Genomic DNA, 17,263 nt, shown 5'->3' on the forward strand with positions numbered 1-17,263 from the left:
ACATCCCCTATCCCACCTCTATCCATATCCCACCCCGCCGCCCAAGTCCCTCAAGGCACTCTACCCCTATGCCCTCTCTTCCTCATCTCTCAGTCCTTCTCTTTCTACCTTTCATAGTTCCATTCCACAATCTCTTTCATCACCTAACTTTGTGGACTGGGGACTGGCATTTCTATTGTACGCCAAAGGTAAACAGTGTGTGAGAGGGGGGGTTTGCCCGTTTTTCAGTTAGCAGCCGATGAATATACGCTACAGTAAGCCAGAAAAGCAAACAGAGGTTAATCATGAATTAGACAAAGCCTCAAATAAATACATTTCAAAACAAAAGAAATACAGTATGTGAAACTGTGTTTGTGTGTACGTGTAGTGTAGTGCTAACGACAGTCCAGTTTAACTACAGTCCACGGCAAAACATATTGTGGAAAAAAACAGAACTAAGATGGAGATGGATAAAGGCAGGACAAAATTGTGAAAAAGGATAAAGGGAGGTCATAAAGGATACACTGTAGGTAAGGTATATTTTCTTATCAATGCACACACGCACACACACACCTGTTGGACATACAAACACACACGCAATGCAGTTGTGTTCTTGCAAGCTTATTTAGTGCAGGCCAACAGTTCAAGGAAGGTCACACTATTATGACTTTAACAACAAATAAGTAGTGTGTGCATGTGTTTTTTTTTTTCATTTTTGTGATGCTAGAAATGTGGAAGATTTTAAACCATGGTTGTAAAATATGCAGATCATTTTAACACTAACTTTTTTTGAAATAGATAGAATATAAAATATATAGATGCTGAAAAATTGTAGCTTGGCAAAAATAAAAAATAAAATGGGTTAGTTTTTAGAGCATCTGACAACAACAACAAAAGAATCTTCAAATCATACTTCATATTTCTTTGTTTATCCTCAGTTCCACACTCGTTGCAAAATAGCTTTATCTGTTTATTTCGTTAAAAATCAAATGTTTTTCATTCCTTTTTACCTTGGCAATGACCAATGACGGCAGCATGAGCATATACTTTCATTTTGACCACACACAGCAGAAATGTTCATGTTCACAAAACACACATGCATACAGGAACACCCACAGGGGAAAAAGAGAGAAAAATGGCTAAAAAGTACATTTTAGCCATTCCATTTTGGGAAAATAAATTAACCATTAGATTTCATCATATCTTACAGGGCAATTACATCAAGAAAATGATAGCGGGCATGGGATCAATTATGCATGCTTTTGGCCTAAGACCAAGTACCGGGCAGAAGCGCACGCACACACACACAGACACACACACACACACACACACGAGAAAATTGCCCATCAGTTGATCTGACTACCTAAAAAAGTTAATTTACTAAATAATTTAGCTGTACTCTGGATACAGTTTCCCAGCTGAATATTAATAACTTTGAAGTGAGTAACAGCAGCCAGAGGTATATACTGTGTGTGTGGTGTGGTGTGGTCTGTGTGTCTGCGTGCATGCGTCTGCTTATGTGTGAATAGACACCTCGGGAAACAGGCCCCTTGAGTCCCTATAGAGACCACCCTTCAAAACACACATACAAACACTTGGTCCATCACGTTGCTCATTTCTGAGCAATTAAGAATTCCTTTTCATCGGGATATAGTTTCACATATTTCCCCTAACAGCACTTGTACACAGACTGGGAGGAGGACGGAAGAGGAGTATGTGTGTAAGTAGAAAGTGGGGGCAAGTAACTCATTAAAAAAAATGAAGCAACAAAGGGAACAGCAGAAGAAAATCTCAACATTCGTGCTTGTTCACGCGTTTGGTGATGCTGCTACCCATCATTGTTCTCATCTGAATTTTGCATCCTCATTATTCAATGACAATCAATGTGCTTTATATATATATATATAAATGTGTGTGTGTGTGTGTGTGTGTGTGTGTGTGTGTGTGTGTGTGCGCCTGCAATGACGTGAACCGCCCCCTTCAGAAGATGTTCTATCACAAAGAGCAGCCATGAGAGATATAAATAAAGTTGACTTGAGCTTTAACAAAAATATTACATGACATTTGAATTAGGTATTTCAAATTTTTTTTTTTTTTTTTTTTTTTTAAATCCAGAAAAGAACACTATGTTAATCAGGCAGAGATCGAATTCACGCTTGCAAAATCATGAACAGGCACCACTTATGCCGTAGGCTCTAACCGCTCATCCCAAAAAAAGTCACAACGCCATTCTTAAACCAGCCGAAAAGCGAGGGCTGCTTTCTCAGCATGGGAAAAAAAATGTACCTTAAAAATTGCTTTGAAATCATCCATCCATCCTTTCATTCTCTAATAAATAATTATTCCACTCTTTGAGTCACACCATTTTCAACGAGCCTCTGCACGAGAATAGGACCAGAAATGACGTGGGCTTCCATTCATGGGCGTGGGAGGCTTTAAATGCTAACTCCATTTAACGTGAAATGGTTCGGGGCTGGAATTTGGCACCCAATCTCAGCAATATCTTTCTTATTGTAGAGGAACACCACCACCAATATCATGATGTAACAAGAGTTAACGGCAAACGTCTAAGCGCCCAAAACCAGAAGTTAAATCATCCAACGAGACAACAGCGACAAACAAATCACTTTCACTCATCATTAACCTGAATACAAGCCTTAATACTACCTAATCATGTAAAACTAGATATACATATAATTTGTAATATTTTTACAATACTATCTTATTTTCATTTTCTTTCTTCTTTTACATTCTCTTCTGTCCTTTTCGTGTGAGTCAGCAGCGATGGGGTGGCACCCTAGCGCCCTCTATTTAACCAGCCTCCACTGGTACAAAGTCAACCACATTCGGCCAGATTGATTCTCAATATGCTGTTGAGGAGGGGCAAAGGAGAACTCGATTAATATCTTTTGTTCAAGAAAGAGGGAAAAAAGAGGGTTGCTCAAAATAAATGGACAAACAGAGAGAGAGGGAGGCGGGGGGGAGAGAGGGAGGGGGGGAGATGTGTGTTGAGGAATAATTTTACCATGTCAGCTCACCCATATAGGACCTAGCCAGATGGTTTGTTGACTATATTTTGTATCTGTGTGTGTGTAGACAAAGCCAAAGAGGCGAGACATCATATAAATTAAATATGTCCAATATCTGGCTCGGCTCATCACAATTAAGAATAATGCAACTTTCATTTATATTAGCCAAAAATCAAAACAAGAAGCAAAAAAAAAAAAAAACATACATCTCTCATAGACACACAAACAAACACACACACAATTACCCAAGGCAGAAATGTGAAAGCGCACACACAACGCACATGCACAAGCATGACAACACCCCCTGACATGCGGGCTCTGACAAGCGTGGCGGATGTGCATCGCGAATGCGCATGGTAATAGGCCAATCAAAAATGCAAAACAATTGGCAATTACTGTGAGGAACTAATGGTCATTAGAATTTACAACTAGGTAATGAACTAAAGTCTGCCCACTGCATGCATATTCATAAACCTATTTGAGCTTTGAAGATTAAAGTAGCGCTTAAAATTCAAATGAGCGTCCACAAATTATCTGGAAAAGTCAGCGTTGCTGCTGGTGGCGGTTTGTGTATGCGTGTGTGTTTGGTGGTCCCTTATGCATACATGTTTATGTGTGTTGAGTGCACATTCCTATGACTGTTCTTTGCCAATTTTTCTGGCAATATGCCCATTTTGTGCATTTACATTATTAAAATATTATAAAAATGCTTTAGACTGCAAATAGGATAAAAAAGTACAACCATTCAGTGGCATTTCTTATAATGCTTCATATACAATTTGAATGTTACAAATGAATTATGAACTGTTTTTTGTTCCATGTGACGAAACTAAGCAACTATTAAATTGTGATTACTATATATATATATATTCATGCTTAATTCAGACGTACAGTATACTGTAGGTATGACTAGGAGTAGTAGTATTTTTCTGTGCACAGCTAGGTCAGGATTCAACATTTACTGACATTAATGATAACGGTAGGTAATTACGGTTTTTCCTCAACAAAATGTTGAAGAGCTTCTCTGAATGTGGGGGACTTAATCACACATTTAATTCTGTTATATTCTGTGAAATGCGGTGCAAATCAGGACCCAGAAGCCTTTTGATGCTGACCCATACCTATTATTAGATTTTTTTATTTATTTTTTTTTAACAAATGCTTATAATTTAGCATGCTCAACTTTTCATCAGGTTTTAATGTGCACCGCTTCCTCACAGCTTTCTTTTTTAATTTGTATTTTTTTTTTTTCCCCTTCCCAGGCACTTCAGGATGACCAAATGTATTAAACTGTATTGCAAACATAAAAAAAAAAAATGGAATTAAAGACATAATTTGTTTTTCTAGTTCAAGTGAAATGAACTTTTGATATTGTCATAATAACATAATTATAATCTATTGTTTTGGTCAGAACTACAGAACTTTCCTCCGGGCACACCGGCTTCCTCCCACAGTCCAATAACATCTTTCTTAGGTTAGGTGAAAACTTTAAATTGTCCAAAGCTGGGAATGTGAATCGTTGTTTGTCCAAATGTGATCTGCGATTGGCAGCCCCAAGTCAGCTAGGAAAGGCTTCAGCTCACCTTTGACCCGAATGAGGGCAAGCGGTTGAAGAAAATGGAAGGATCTATTTTCTATTCATCTTACACTCATTGGGTGACTTTAAATGTTTACTTGAATGCCTCTAATGTAAAGCAATTAAAATACTTTACATGTAGAATCGGTAACGTCGCTCTGAATTATTGCCATCTGCAGCTCTTGAGTTTCATTCAGTGAGTTGTGTTAGTTAAAGGACATCTCATAACAGCCGTAGATTGTACGAATTACATATGTTATCCTGCTAGAGGGATGGATCCTATTTTGTAAGGCAATCAATGCCCTTTTCATTTACTGAAGAGAAGGATGTCAAGTGGAGAAGGTGGTGGGAGAGAGTGAGACAAACAGACACACTCACAATGCCAACATACAGGATCAGACCCACTCACACACAGCTGGAAGATGTAAGCATCTCATGACGTGTGTGTCTCTCCCATACACTCACGCACACACACACACACACACACACACACACACACACAAACTACCAACGAAACCCTTGCATTCGTTTTGCCAAGTCCCACACACACTTTCCGGGCTTGGGACCAGCACTGGAGAGCTCCAGTGGCTTTGTGTCAGGACACTGGCTGAGAATCGAACCCGCACCGGCTACAGGAAAGCAGCAGTCTGTACTGTATGTAGACAGACTGTAATGGTCTTAATAGCCATACAAAGGAGGGCATTGACAAATATGCACGCGTGCGTGTGTAGGGGGCTGTAATCCAGGGGCATATATAAATAAACTTTGTAGCAAATAAACATTTTTATGAACCCTTTAACATAATAAAAGAGTAACATGTACAACCCCTGCGCACTCTAAACAGTGTGTGCGTGTGTGCATGCAATAATAAACACACCCTGTGAGCAGCAAGTGAGCCAAAAGCAGAAGCTTTTCCCTCGTGCTACGAAGGAGTAAATGTAGCGTGGACACTGAATTGCTTAGATAAACACAAAAGAATCAGATCAATAAACAATCCTCCACCATCAGTGAGTGTGTAGAGCACAGCACGAGAGTAGTCGCACATGTCAGGGCTACTCCTGTACAAACCTCAAACTAGGAAATTGTTGAAAGTTGTTGTTTTTCAAGAATATTTTTGGGCGAGGACTCCATCTGTGGCGTGTCGTCTCAGCTGTCAATCAAAGAATGTGGGCAATGTGATGCTTTCACTTATTAAATTTAACTCTTTAATGTTGATTCTGTCTCTTTTTGTTTATTTGCGTGTGTGTGTGTGTGTGTGTGTGTGTGTGTGCGTGTGTGTGTGTGTGTGTGTGTGTGTCAGCTCCATCTAAAAATGATGACACACAAGAACACTGGTCCCCAACCACCAGGTCTAGACCGGTACCAGTCCGTGGGACATTTGGTACTGAGCTGCATGGCGAGACTGAACAAAAAAAGTATTGTTTTCAATACGTCCCGACCAATTACACCAATATTAGCCCTGATCAAAAATAGTCATAATTTGCCGTAGTTTCTCCGATTAAAACATAGTCTTACTTTCTCATGAAACACTAATTGCTGTTCAGCAGGGCTGCGCAGGAACATGCATGGCTGACAGAAAGCTTTTTCGTGTCAATTGCAACCTTCTCCATCTTCTCATATGCCCATCAAGATGAAATGTCTGTAAGTAGACATGTATATACAATATGTTTAAGTTATTTTAATGCTTAGAGTGCATTTTTAGTGTTAAAATTGGCTCCCATTTCAGTTTAACTCTCTCTCTGTACATCATATATTGAAAATGCAACTCTGTCAAACATAATGTTTTGACATCTGCGAAAGGCGTCACTGGTTTTTATTTTGAACTCACCACTTCATGGCAAAGAAAATAACGGAGTCGAAGAAATTGGATTTAATGTTAAAGAGCACGATGCGTAAATACGGTTTTGCCAGTAACTACACTCATTATGGTGTTTACATACTCAAGAAGAATTCATTCATTTTTTGTACTGGAAAATTCCTCCGTGTTGTAAAGTTAAACAAACGGACAAACTATTGTGAAAGTGTCAAACATTCATTCATTCATTTTCCGTACTGCTTATCCACACTTAATTGGTTACGTGAATTTTTCTCTGCCAAATATCTGGACCGGCATCTGCCTCAATAAATCTATATCAGTCGGGCCCTTGTGTTGGTCATCAGAGTCTGAAAGAAGTTTTGTTTTGAAATTCAGGTGCTTCTGCCCGTGCTTCTGTACACACGTCAAACCACTCATCTTGGTTGCGTGATATAAAAAAGTAATACCACAAGCTTGTAAAAAATATTAAACAAAAATATGTCTGAGAGGAAAGGGGAAAAGGCCAAATGATGACACAAAAGAAGAAAAGCCGACAGCTTCCAAGAAAAAGAAAGCTGAATTTCATCCATCCATCAATTTTCCGTACCGCTTATCCTCATGAGGGTGGCAGGCGTGCTGGCGGCTATGTCAGATGACTTCCGGCGAGAGGCAGAATCGGTAAACAAAAACTGAACTGGTCGCCAGCCAATCGCAGGGCAAATATAGGCAAACAACCATTCGCACTTACATTCACACCTTGAGGCAATTTAGAGTTTTCAGTTACCCGACCAAGCATGTTTTTGGGATGTGGGAGTAAACCGGAGTACCCGGAGAAAACCCACGCAGGCACGGGGGGAACATGCAAACTCCACATAGGCGAGGCCGGATTTGAATCCGGGTCCTCAGAACTGTGAGGCAGATGTGCTAACGAGTCGGCCACCGTCCCGCCGAAATCTGAATTGAAGAGACAATAGAAGCAGTCCCACTAAAATATGCACTTTATGGCTACAGCAACTTGGCTATTTGCAATTGAGGCAATGAAGCCTTCAAAACTCCCAAAAGGCGCTCAATACCTTGCTTCCATTTCTAACATCCTATTTAGGAGATGTGGTATTGTCTGCAATGACAGAAATCAAAACAAAATTATTTAATGACTTAAGTAGCACAAGAACTACAAGTACATTCCATGTAATGATGAGTTGTATTGATTTGATTTTATGCCAGTCCATCAAAATATCGATTTTTATGAAGCCGGTCTGTGCAGAGGCGGCAGAACGGGAGTGGACAGGGGGCCGGTGCCCTCACAGTTTTTCGAGAAGTACCCCCATTTTAGGCAAAGTGCCCTTCTGTGTGCGGGCAAATGTTTCGTCTGATTTGCCCAAAAAAATAGTAATAATAATAAAATAGTTCAGCAACACCCCAAACATCAGCTGACATAAGCTTTGTCGAAATCCTATTTTACTTTGTTTAAAATAAAGTATCTATTTGTCATTAACAGCCAACAGTAGCAGAAATAACACACATGTGGAATTACAAGAATGGAAGTGGCTGCTGAATATTTACCACAATACAATATCGTGTCCCCAACAGCAGATTATTCGCTGCACTGTCAATTAAGTTACATGTGGTATCCCACTGCTGATATTCTATGCCTCCAAAAAGATATTTACACTTCATAAGCACAATCCAAACCCGACAAGAGAAGTTCAAAAAGGCTGCACTTGAGTCCACTAATAAATCTTATGCTGGAAAAGGACGAAAGAGGGGCTATCAATAGATTAGTGATGGCAGCCTGTGTGTGAAATCTCTTTGTAGGCTCGCTGTAGTGTGAGAGACACACACTAAACACATCCAAAATGGTTCAGTTACAATCTGCAGTGTTGGATTTGCATTAACTGTTAAATGTTGCAAGGAAGAGAGACGAATGCATGAGTGAAACGAGAAAATGAAATGGTTGAAAATCACACAAAAAGAAGAACTCATAACAGAGCGAGCGAGAGAGAGGAAGAGAAAGAAAGAGAGGAATGAGGCTAAGAATGGGATCTGACACCATGCAAGAAAATAAATGGACCTTGGAGATGAACTAATATGTATTGAGGTAAGTTGCATTAGCAGTGATGATGAGATAATTACTAAACAATAAATCATACACAACAATCATCATGTTACCAGCCTTCAAATGGGAATATCACCAGTGCGGGCTAATGGCTTTCATAGATAGTTTGAAGTGGATCTCAATACATTTTAGGGTTCATCTGTGCAAGTCGGAATAATGGCTGCGCTAATGAGCTAATATTGATGGGGTAGCACAGTTTATCGGCCGATAACATCGCTGGTCAATAGGATGAACAGTTGTTTCTTCTGGCTTAATTTCAGCTCATTAACACATAAACAGATGTGTCAAAGAAGAAGCATTTCGTTCTTTAACTCAAGTGGTTCGCTAACTTTTTACACCAAGTCCCACTTACAAAAAAAACAAAACACGTAGCTCTCCAAATACCACCAACATGACCAACATTCAAATACTGTAATGTTTTAGGCTTAAGTGTTTGATTTTATAACTAAAAAGTATATTAAATATCATTGTATATCACTGTAGCATTATGTACCATTTCAAGCATCAACACTGCGCTGAAATGGAGGAACATTTTTAAAAAACTACAAAAAAAATAAAATAAATGCCGCCATTAAAATGTATTAAATAAATGTTAAAAAACAAACAGTTCTTGAAGATTAAACACAAATGTATTGAACTTAAACGCTAAATACAACTGAACTGTACTTAAGTGATTATTTCGTGCACCACTAGGGGGAGCCCGCGTGCCACACTTTGAGAATCACTGCTTCTAACGTATGAAAAATGGTCATAATTACAGTCCTAAAACAAAATTGCACGTCATCAAAAGCATTTTCAGTTTTTCAAACCAAGACTGTTCAAATCCATCAAAACCATGCAGCGGTGAGGTGAGACAAATGGTCATTGACGCGCACGCACACACACACACACACACACATGCAAAACCCTCTCTTTTGAGACATTAGCAATGCTTTTTGAATGAACTGCCCCAGGGATTATATCACAATTTTCATCTCAGTTAGGGATTAATAGAATAAATGGGCAAGAGAGAGTGCATATTGTGCGTGCATGTGTGGTATGTAGGTATGCTGGGTTTTTTTTTTTTTTTTTTTTTTGCATCACTGATTTGCTTATACAATCCTCACTCTCTCACACACACACACACACAGACACAAACATAACCACACACAGGTAATGGATCCTCTCCACAGCCAACTCTCTTTGATATGCAAATAGCGGCGGCCAAGCACGAGTCCGGCGCTTTGTGCTCTTCCAAGCGTTGCAGTTGGAGCATCATTGTCGCACTCTGACCACAGATACGCATTTCACAACAAGCAGCTCCAGAGTCATCGCATCATCGGTACACAAAAACAAGCTAGGAAAAAAACGGATTTATCGGAAAAGACGGCATGATTTCCATCCAGGTTAAGATGCTATTCCAATTGCAATGGCAATAAATCATCACAGATGATGTTTGGAGCATGCTTCACGACACTGAAAAAAATTTATAACGAAGCTGTCATTTGTTTGTTTTGGTGTTTTTTTATTTTATTTTTTATTCAAATTGTTCAAAAATATTAGTTTGCTCATTTCAAGTGATGTAAATGTATTTTCTTTACTGTAATTCAAATTTGCAGTGTCGCAGCGATGCCCTTGAACTGAAATGTTTCATTTTGACCAAAGTATTTTCTTGAATTGAATGTGATTTGCAAGTTCATTGTGGACTTGCAACGGAAAGAGCGACGTTGACATCGGTAGGAAAAATTAACAAACTTTGCATTTTGGTCATGTTACAGTTAGTTTAAAGCAAAGTTTGTTTTTAAACATGCATCTGTCCTTGACTGGATGTAATATTCAGCCCTCGAATCCGACGCTGGAGAGTACAGATCAGGTAGACTGGGGACGGGAGGAGCGACTTATTAAGCCGCCAGTATATATTTCTCTCACATAAACAAGAAAGACGCCGTAAAATGTTAAATAATGACACCAAAGGCCTCTGCCTTGTATGAAGCTTGTATGAGTGTGTGAATGTGCATGAGCACTGAAAGTCGCTGCCGTGTTTCTAAACTAAACTAAGCTAAGTTAGCAAGAGCTAACGTTTTGGCTAACACTGGTCATGCTTGTTCCAACATTCAAAAATGGTCGACATGGAATAAAAAAAAATAATAATTCAGGTTAAACTGTGAGGATGCCCTAAATTAATCATTTTCATTTCATCTAAGCTAAAATATTAACGGATTACTTTCAGTGTTGTGAACGTGATTAAACAGCTACCACATGTGACTTCCGAATTTTAAAAACTGATCACTGGCATTAGTTTGAAAGAAGATACATCTGTGTGAGTTTTCTCAAAAACAGAGTTCATCTGTAATGTCTGACCCGCTTGATTTACTGTAAGGAAAAAATCAAATATATAATTAGAGATGTCGCTTGAACACAACAAGTCAGCATTAATAAATAAGAAACACACTGTGTTCGCTCTCCTCGTTGTTTTGTCGTTAGGAATGCCGGGCAGATATAATCAAGGCTGAAGCTCCGGCAGGATTTTTTTCTGACATATTTACTTTGCCATGACAGTTTGGGGTCAATTAGGATGAAAGCAGGACGGGAAATACTGGCTTTTATGATCAGAGTAGATGTGTTCTATTTTTTTTTTTTCGTAACATAAAGCTGGTGTGTAAAAATCTGAAGTATGTTCTATGGCTTTCTGTAGTTCAAACTCAGACAAGACATATAGCAAAGCCATCCTGGTTTTCTCCACCAGTTTGAGTGTACAGCTGTTCATACCAAGACGTTCCCACACACAACGCTATTGAAGCAACCAGGCGCCTGCATTATGATGTAAATCGCTCTAATAACCCAGTTGAGCTGGTAAGTGTGTGTGTGTGTGTGGTGTGTGTGTGTGTGCGTTTGTGCGTGTTGAAATATAGTCACTGCTTAGACAAGCAGGTTTGCCTGAAAAAAACTACACACCCTCTCTTGCACAGACCTAGATTTGTCTATCTGCAGAAAAAGGTCAAATGCACATTTTTCTGTCAATAATTTTCATCATCTGCGCTCCTCATTTGAAATGTTATTTAGTGCAGGACAGAGGTCGTACACAACAATTAAATGAAATGGGAAACAAACTGGAGCACTTAGGATTCCTTAGACACACTAAAGGAACAAAATGATAACGCGTGTGTTTTTATTGTGTCTCTCCTCTGCTGTATTTCATCTGCATCCCCTTTTTACACGTTCTTTTTCTGCAGTGGCTAATTTGGTACAGACAGGCGGCCACTAAAAACTACTGCTAATTAAAATGCACGGGGAGGAAAAAGATGGCAGTGCAACAAATAATTAGTGGCGTTAAGATGCTTTATATAAATGACTTTCCCTCTCAGAGCCGCACTAATGCTGGCTTTTCCCTTTCAACGCATGCCTGCTATTTTGATTGCTTGACAAGGGAAAAGAGGAGCGACAACATACATGTGAGGACAAATCTTAAATTTTACCTACGAGGCACGTGGTGCAAAAAAAAAAAGAAAGATGTTGGAAGTACTAACGCGGGGTGTAGTGCTGGACTGCATTTCGTCGGGCTCGATGTGGCAATGAAAGAAGGGGAAACCACACCGAGCGGACACATCTGCTCAGGCCACATGAGAGAAGCAAGCACACACTCACACATTAAAAAAGAACAAGCATTCTGTGCGACCAAACTCAGGAAGAGTCTGCACTGACTCCGAAGAGTCCGAGTCATAAATGCTTGCACACACACACACACACACACACGCACACACTCACTTACAACTGCATATACAGCGCTGTATAAACCGACCCAGAGAGTCGAGATTTTTTTTTAACAATGGCAACCATAACCACGTAAGTTTGGTGTTAGTCGGAACAGAAGACAGAACCTCATTGTTCCGGGTGTCATTCCCACTTCTCGCTACCCTCGTGTAGAAAAGCAGAAGCCCGAGGCTTGTCTTAACATGTCTTCTTAGACTAGACTGGCCTCTGTACAGTTTAGGTGGAGCACTTGCAGGCTTCTCATCCAAATATAATACCTCCTGCCTATACACACAACACATGAAACAAAGTCCAAAGAGGTGCAATACGTAGATATTGAATTCATGCTTGGAACAATTCTTATTGCAAATTTACCACCTTATTCACACCCCATAGATGGACAAACATCTGCTCTAAAGAAACTCTGCAAACGTCAGAGAGGCTTATTCGCCTATTCTGAGGCACCATGTGCAAACCCAGAGGGAATCGACGCATAACGGGAGGTGTGAACGCACTTACCTGGGAGGAGCTCCTGTTTGGGGCAGATTCCCCGAGGTGACAAAAAGCGGTCGTCGTCGTCGTCCGCCAGCGTAGCCTGGATGCCAACTTCCACGGGCCTTCGGCTGCGCAGAGAGCCCAAGGCGGGAGAAGGGGTCAGGGCCAGGCCCGGGGAGGGGGAGGGGGGCTTGTCCAGGCCTCGGCCCACACTCAGACAGGGGGGGCCGTGGCATCGCTTCCTCTTGTGCTCGATGAAGAGCAGGATGTCCGCCAAGGGGAATGTGGCCTGGCACTGGCCGCAGGTCAGCAGGTCCTGTTCCGGCGAGCGGTGAGGGTCGTGACCTGGTCGCGATAGCCGGCCTAAGGTCGAGCCTGGGCGGTGCCCGTTGAGGCTGCTGCTCCCCTCCGAGTGCTCCGAGCAGCGCTCCGACAACTCCTCCGACGAGACGACTGCCGTGGACAGGGGATCGGCTGCTGGCAATGGAGAGAAAGGCCAAAGAAAAAGAAATAGATAAAAGTGCGAGGAATGAAGAAGAATGAGTAGAATGGAGGAAATTAGAAGATGAGCCCATATTAATCTAGTACATATTTTTCATTAATCCTTTTGCTACACTTATTTGTGTGAACTGGGGAGGGAGCAAACCATACAACTATAAAGATGAGCTTTTAAGGTGCTTAGCAAGCAAGCATCCAGACAATAACAGGGTGGTGTATTGACAGAAAAACGTGCCATGGACAGAATTACTCTCGAAAGTCAACATTTAATTTGATAACAACAGGAAAACAGGGTTTGACATTTTTGTGCATAACAGTAGTATACAAATATTTGGACTTTGCTAACCTTGTTTAAAAAAGTTTTGTTCCAGTCACCAGCAGATGGGGAAAAAAAGTGTAACAACCATGTCCGACGTGTATGCGAGGCCCAGTACAAAAAGTGTACGTCAGCGGCACAGTGCCTGACACAGACTCCAAAACTCATCCCCAAAATGAGCCATTCAACGCGATTCCTAACCCTTTCGATGTGGGATTAACTCTCGACTACTTTTTAAGAAGGCTTTTGTCAAAGGCACATCCTCCTACGGTGGAGTAGAGACATGCGAACAGAGCAACCGCTGCATTAAAGAAGCGTAATTCAGTGTCCTTCTTTTAAAGAAGATCTTGCAGTCGAAGGTGAGGAGTGTGACTCCGCACTCGCCAGATAATGCTCGTTGACCTTCTTTACTCAGCCACCCAATTTCACATTTTAATGAACTTAAAACCACTGAGGATCAAAAAATAGATTTTAATTTTCATCGTCTGGGTGATTGGTACAGATTTTGTCTGATAAAAGGGAAGGGTTGGAACGTGCGTGTTGGAATGCAAGCCAGTGTGTGTGTGCCTGTGTGTGTGTGTGTGTGTCTTTTTTTATATTATGTGGACTACATCCCCCTCCAGGAATTATCATTTGAACGCTGTACTCCTGCACACATGTACGAACAAACTGGGACATGGAGATAACATGATAAATTCACTAACACCACCACAACCCCCTTCACCCCAGCATCATCCTACATCCGGACCCCTGCACCCTAATGATTTAACTTCAGGTCACCGCGGCCTTACTTTTGTCACAGTGACTACATAAGACTTACATATTGATAAAAGCTATACATGAAGTCCTTACATACAACACTTCAGTTGGGAGTAAGTGCATTGGTAGAAAACGCATTTGGTTGCATGTAAAGCTTTGTGAGAAGGGGACAAAGATTTTAAGTTAAAAAAAAAAAAAAGATCACTTTTCTTGAAGGACTTGAATTAAATGTTGGTTTTAAAGTTAAACATGCAAAAATTTGAAAAAAATAAAGCACTGGATAGTACATATTTTAGTCTTGAATTAGTTCTGTTTTGGGTGGTTTAAATAGAAGGTTGGTCCTGCTGTAAAAACGTGTTGTTGTTTTTTTTTTTAATATAATAATGATGAGACAGTATATAGAAAAGTGCGAGTCTCTTTTCAATGCTCATGTTGTGAATACATTTCATGCATGCTGTTTGCATCTGAAATGTATGCAAAATTCTAATTCTCCCAAAAAAATAAAAAATGGTGAGGTCAAGGTGCATGTGTGTGTGGGGGGGGGGGGGGGGGGTGATTATGTGTGTGTGGGGGGGGAGGGGGGGGGGGGTATGTATGTAATGCCCGAAGCATCCCCTAGCCACCCCATACCCCCCCCCCCCCCCACACACACACATAGTACTAGTGAGTATGTGGAGTGGTAGCAGTGAAAGTGATCAAGTTCAAGCTCTGAGCTGGATTTTCTGATCGTGCTCTGCCTCCTAGCGACAGTTTATCGCCATAGTCGCTGTCACCCTGCATGTACCCCCACAACCCCCCACCCCGCCCCACCCACACCCACCACCACCCCCCCCCCCCAAAAAAAATTGCGTAAAACGACAGCCAGTCAACATGCCAAAACTTAACCAAGCATTCGTGTATACGTATACAAGTATCTCGTTAATATTGCTTTTTATTTTATTTGTATTTTTTTTTCTTTTCATTGACTACAGTTTAGGTGCACCGTTGAAACACCACCAAGATGAAATTCCGTTTGACACCATTCTCGCTGCAATTCTGTGACAAACGCGCTTTCCACTCATATGGAACATCTTTGCTGTCAATGTCGGAGCAATAAAGACGACAGATTCGATGATCAATACGGGTCATTTTTACGTCAAACGGTGTCGAAATGGTATGTAGTTCAGACGTTGCTCATAAATGTTCACATTTATTTAGCCCCAATTTGTTTTGTGGCATCAAACCAAAAAATAAAAATAAAAAAATGGATGAGAAGCGGGATGACGAGGTGTTCCTGTTGCTGTCTCGCAACTCCGGGCTCCAACAACTCTGTTGCGCGTGTTTCGGCGAGAAAGTTCCTCAAACTAGGATGAACACCGAGACATTAGGCGTTCGGGTTTTAAAAGCGAGGAAAGGCAAATCGATGTGTGTTGTCTGCGTGCGCCGAGCGCGGTCGCTGCTGTGACGGAGGCAGCTTGTAAACACGAGGTGATGCGTTTCCGCCGCTTCCAGAAATTTCAACTCCCTAGTTTTGCGCTCCGTTTTTAGGAATAATCCAAGAATAGAAGGAGAGAGAGAGAGAGAGAGAGAGAGAGAGACAGAGAGAGAGAGAGAGAGGAGGTGAAACTTTGCTCACGAGACAGTAAGTGATGTTCCGATCGGGGCTCGTTCTTGTCTACGAGCGCCCAGATGAGCCGTGCGTGCGCCTCCACTGACCGGACCAATCGAGGGGGCACAATTGGACCCCGGTCACCCCCAAACGTCTCCTTTCGGATCCCTGTCGCTGTTTTGCAACAAGACCAACAAACTTATTTTGGTCTCGTGGCTCGCACTTTTGGGACCGCGCTGTTGAGTTCAGTTCACCGCGGGTCCGAGGGCTCCATCCCGGAGTCCTCGCGGCGGACGTTCCGCTGACCCCCCTCCCCACCACACACGCACACCCCCTCACCCCTCAACCCCCCCCCTCCTCCTCCCCCACACACACACACCAATACATCCCATTTGCCTATTTCACTGAACGAGACCGATGCACGGGCATGTATCGTTCCGTTTCTGGTTTGTACTTACGCGAGAAATCCCGTTTGCTTAAGTGCTGAGGTTTGCCTTGCTTGCGGCGAGACATGGTGGCTGGCGGCGGCGCTCAGTGCGGATCACATCGGGGAGAGCCGGGGTTACGCGTAGGAGACTCCGCTGGGGCAAAAGAATGTCTTCATCCGGCGCCTTCGTCATCCACGCACAACAACAACAACAAAAATCATTGACCCCTCCAAAAAAAACATTGAAAAAAATAAAAATTAAAAACTAATTAGAAATAATACAAAGATGGCGCGGAGGCGAAGATGGATCGCGGGATCGCCTTCATGGCTTTTTGGAGAAAGAAGAGCGGTGAAAAGAGAGAGAGTGTGTGTGTGTGTGAGGATGGAGAGAGAGGAGAGGAGAGAGGGGAGAGCGATGGAAAAAATGGCAAAAGCCCCCCTCCGCCCCCCCCCCCCCCCCCCCCCCATCGCCGCCGCCACCCCTCCCCTCCCCCCCACCCCCGTGGTTGGGGGTTCAAGTGCACGGACGTGACGTTCCCGGCGAACTTGAACGTCAGGCGGTGGACGGACACCCGACATACAAAAACATGGGCAGGGCCGAGGCACCCGAGTGGGAGTGGGAGTGGGAGGAGGGACGGAGGGGACGCCAAATAACACCAATGGACGATCATTGGCGAGGGGAGGGGAGGAGGAGTAGGAGGAGGAGGAGGAAGAGGAGGGGGAGGGCCGCGCATGAAGTAGACCCGGTGGAAACCAATGGACACAGAGATCAGGGGGGCCGGACAAGACACACTTGAAGGAAGGGGGGGGGGAGAGAGAGAGAGAGAGAGAGAGAGAGAGAGAGAGAGAGAGAGAGAGAGAGAGAGAGAGAGAGAGAGAGAGACGTATTATGAAAGCAATATGCAGAGAGAGAAAGGGACGTGGACGTGAAACAGGGCAAGCAGAGAATGCGCTTC

General features: G+C 42.2%; 1 protein-coding gene across 2 annotated transcripts in view; it reads right to left on the reverse strand.

The window, feature by feature from the left end:
* Positions 1–16,741, reverse strand: part of bcl11aa (BCL11 transcription factor A a) — a 50,217-nt gene extending 33,476 nt beyond the window's left edge. The window contains exons 1-2 of one of the 2 annotated variants that reach the window (XM_061790000.1): positions 16,339–16,741; positions 12,744–13,193 (exon numbers count right to left, since the gene is read on the reverse strand). In XM_061790000.1, coding sequence (XP_061645984.1) covers positions 12,744–13,193; positions 16,339–16,393 — 505 coding nt within the window. In that variant the 5' untranslated portion in view covers positions 16,394–16,741. Of the gene's footprint in view, positions 1–12,743; positions 13,197–16,338 lie in introns of both variants that reach the window. The other variant, XM_061789999.1, reaches the window with a different exon arrangement.
* Between the last annotated feature and the right edge of the window lie 522 nt (positions 16,742–17,263).

Source organism: Phyllopteryx taeniolatus, chromosome 11, assembly GCF_024500385.1.
Source record: "Phyllopteryx taeniolatus isolate TA_2022b chromosome 11, UOR_Ptae_1.2, whole genome shotgun sequence".
In the NCBI taxonomy this organism is placed as follows: Eukaryota; Metazoa; Chordata; class Actinopteri; order Syngnathiformes; family Syngnathidae; genus Phyllopteryx; species Phyllopteryx taeniolatus.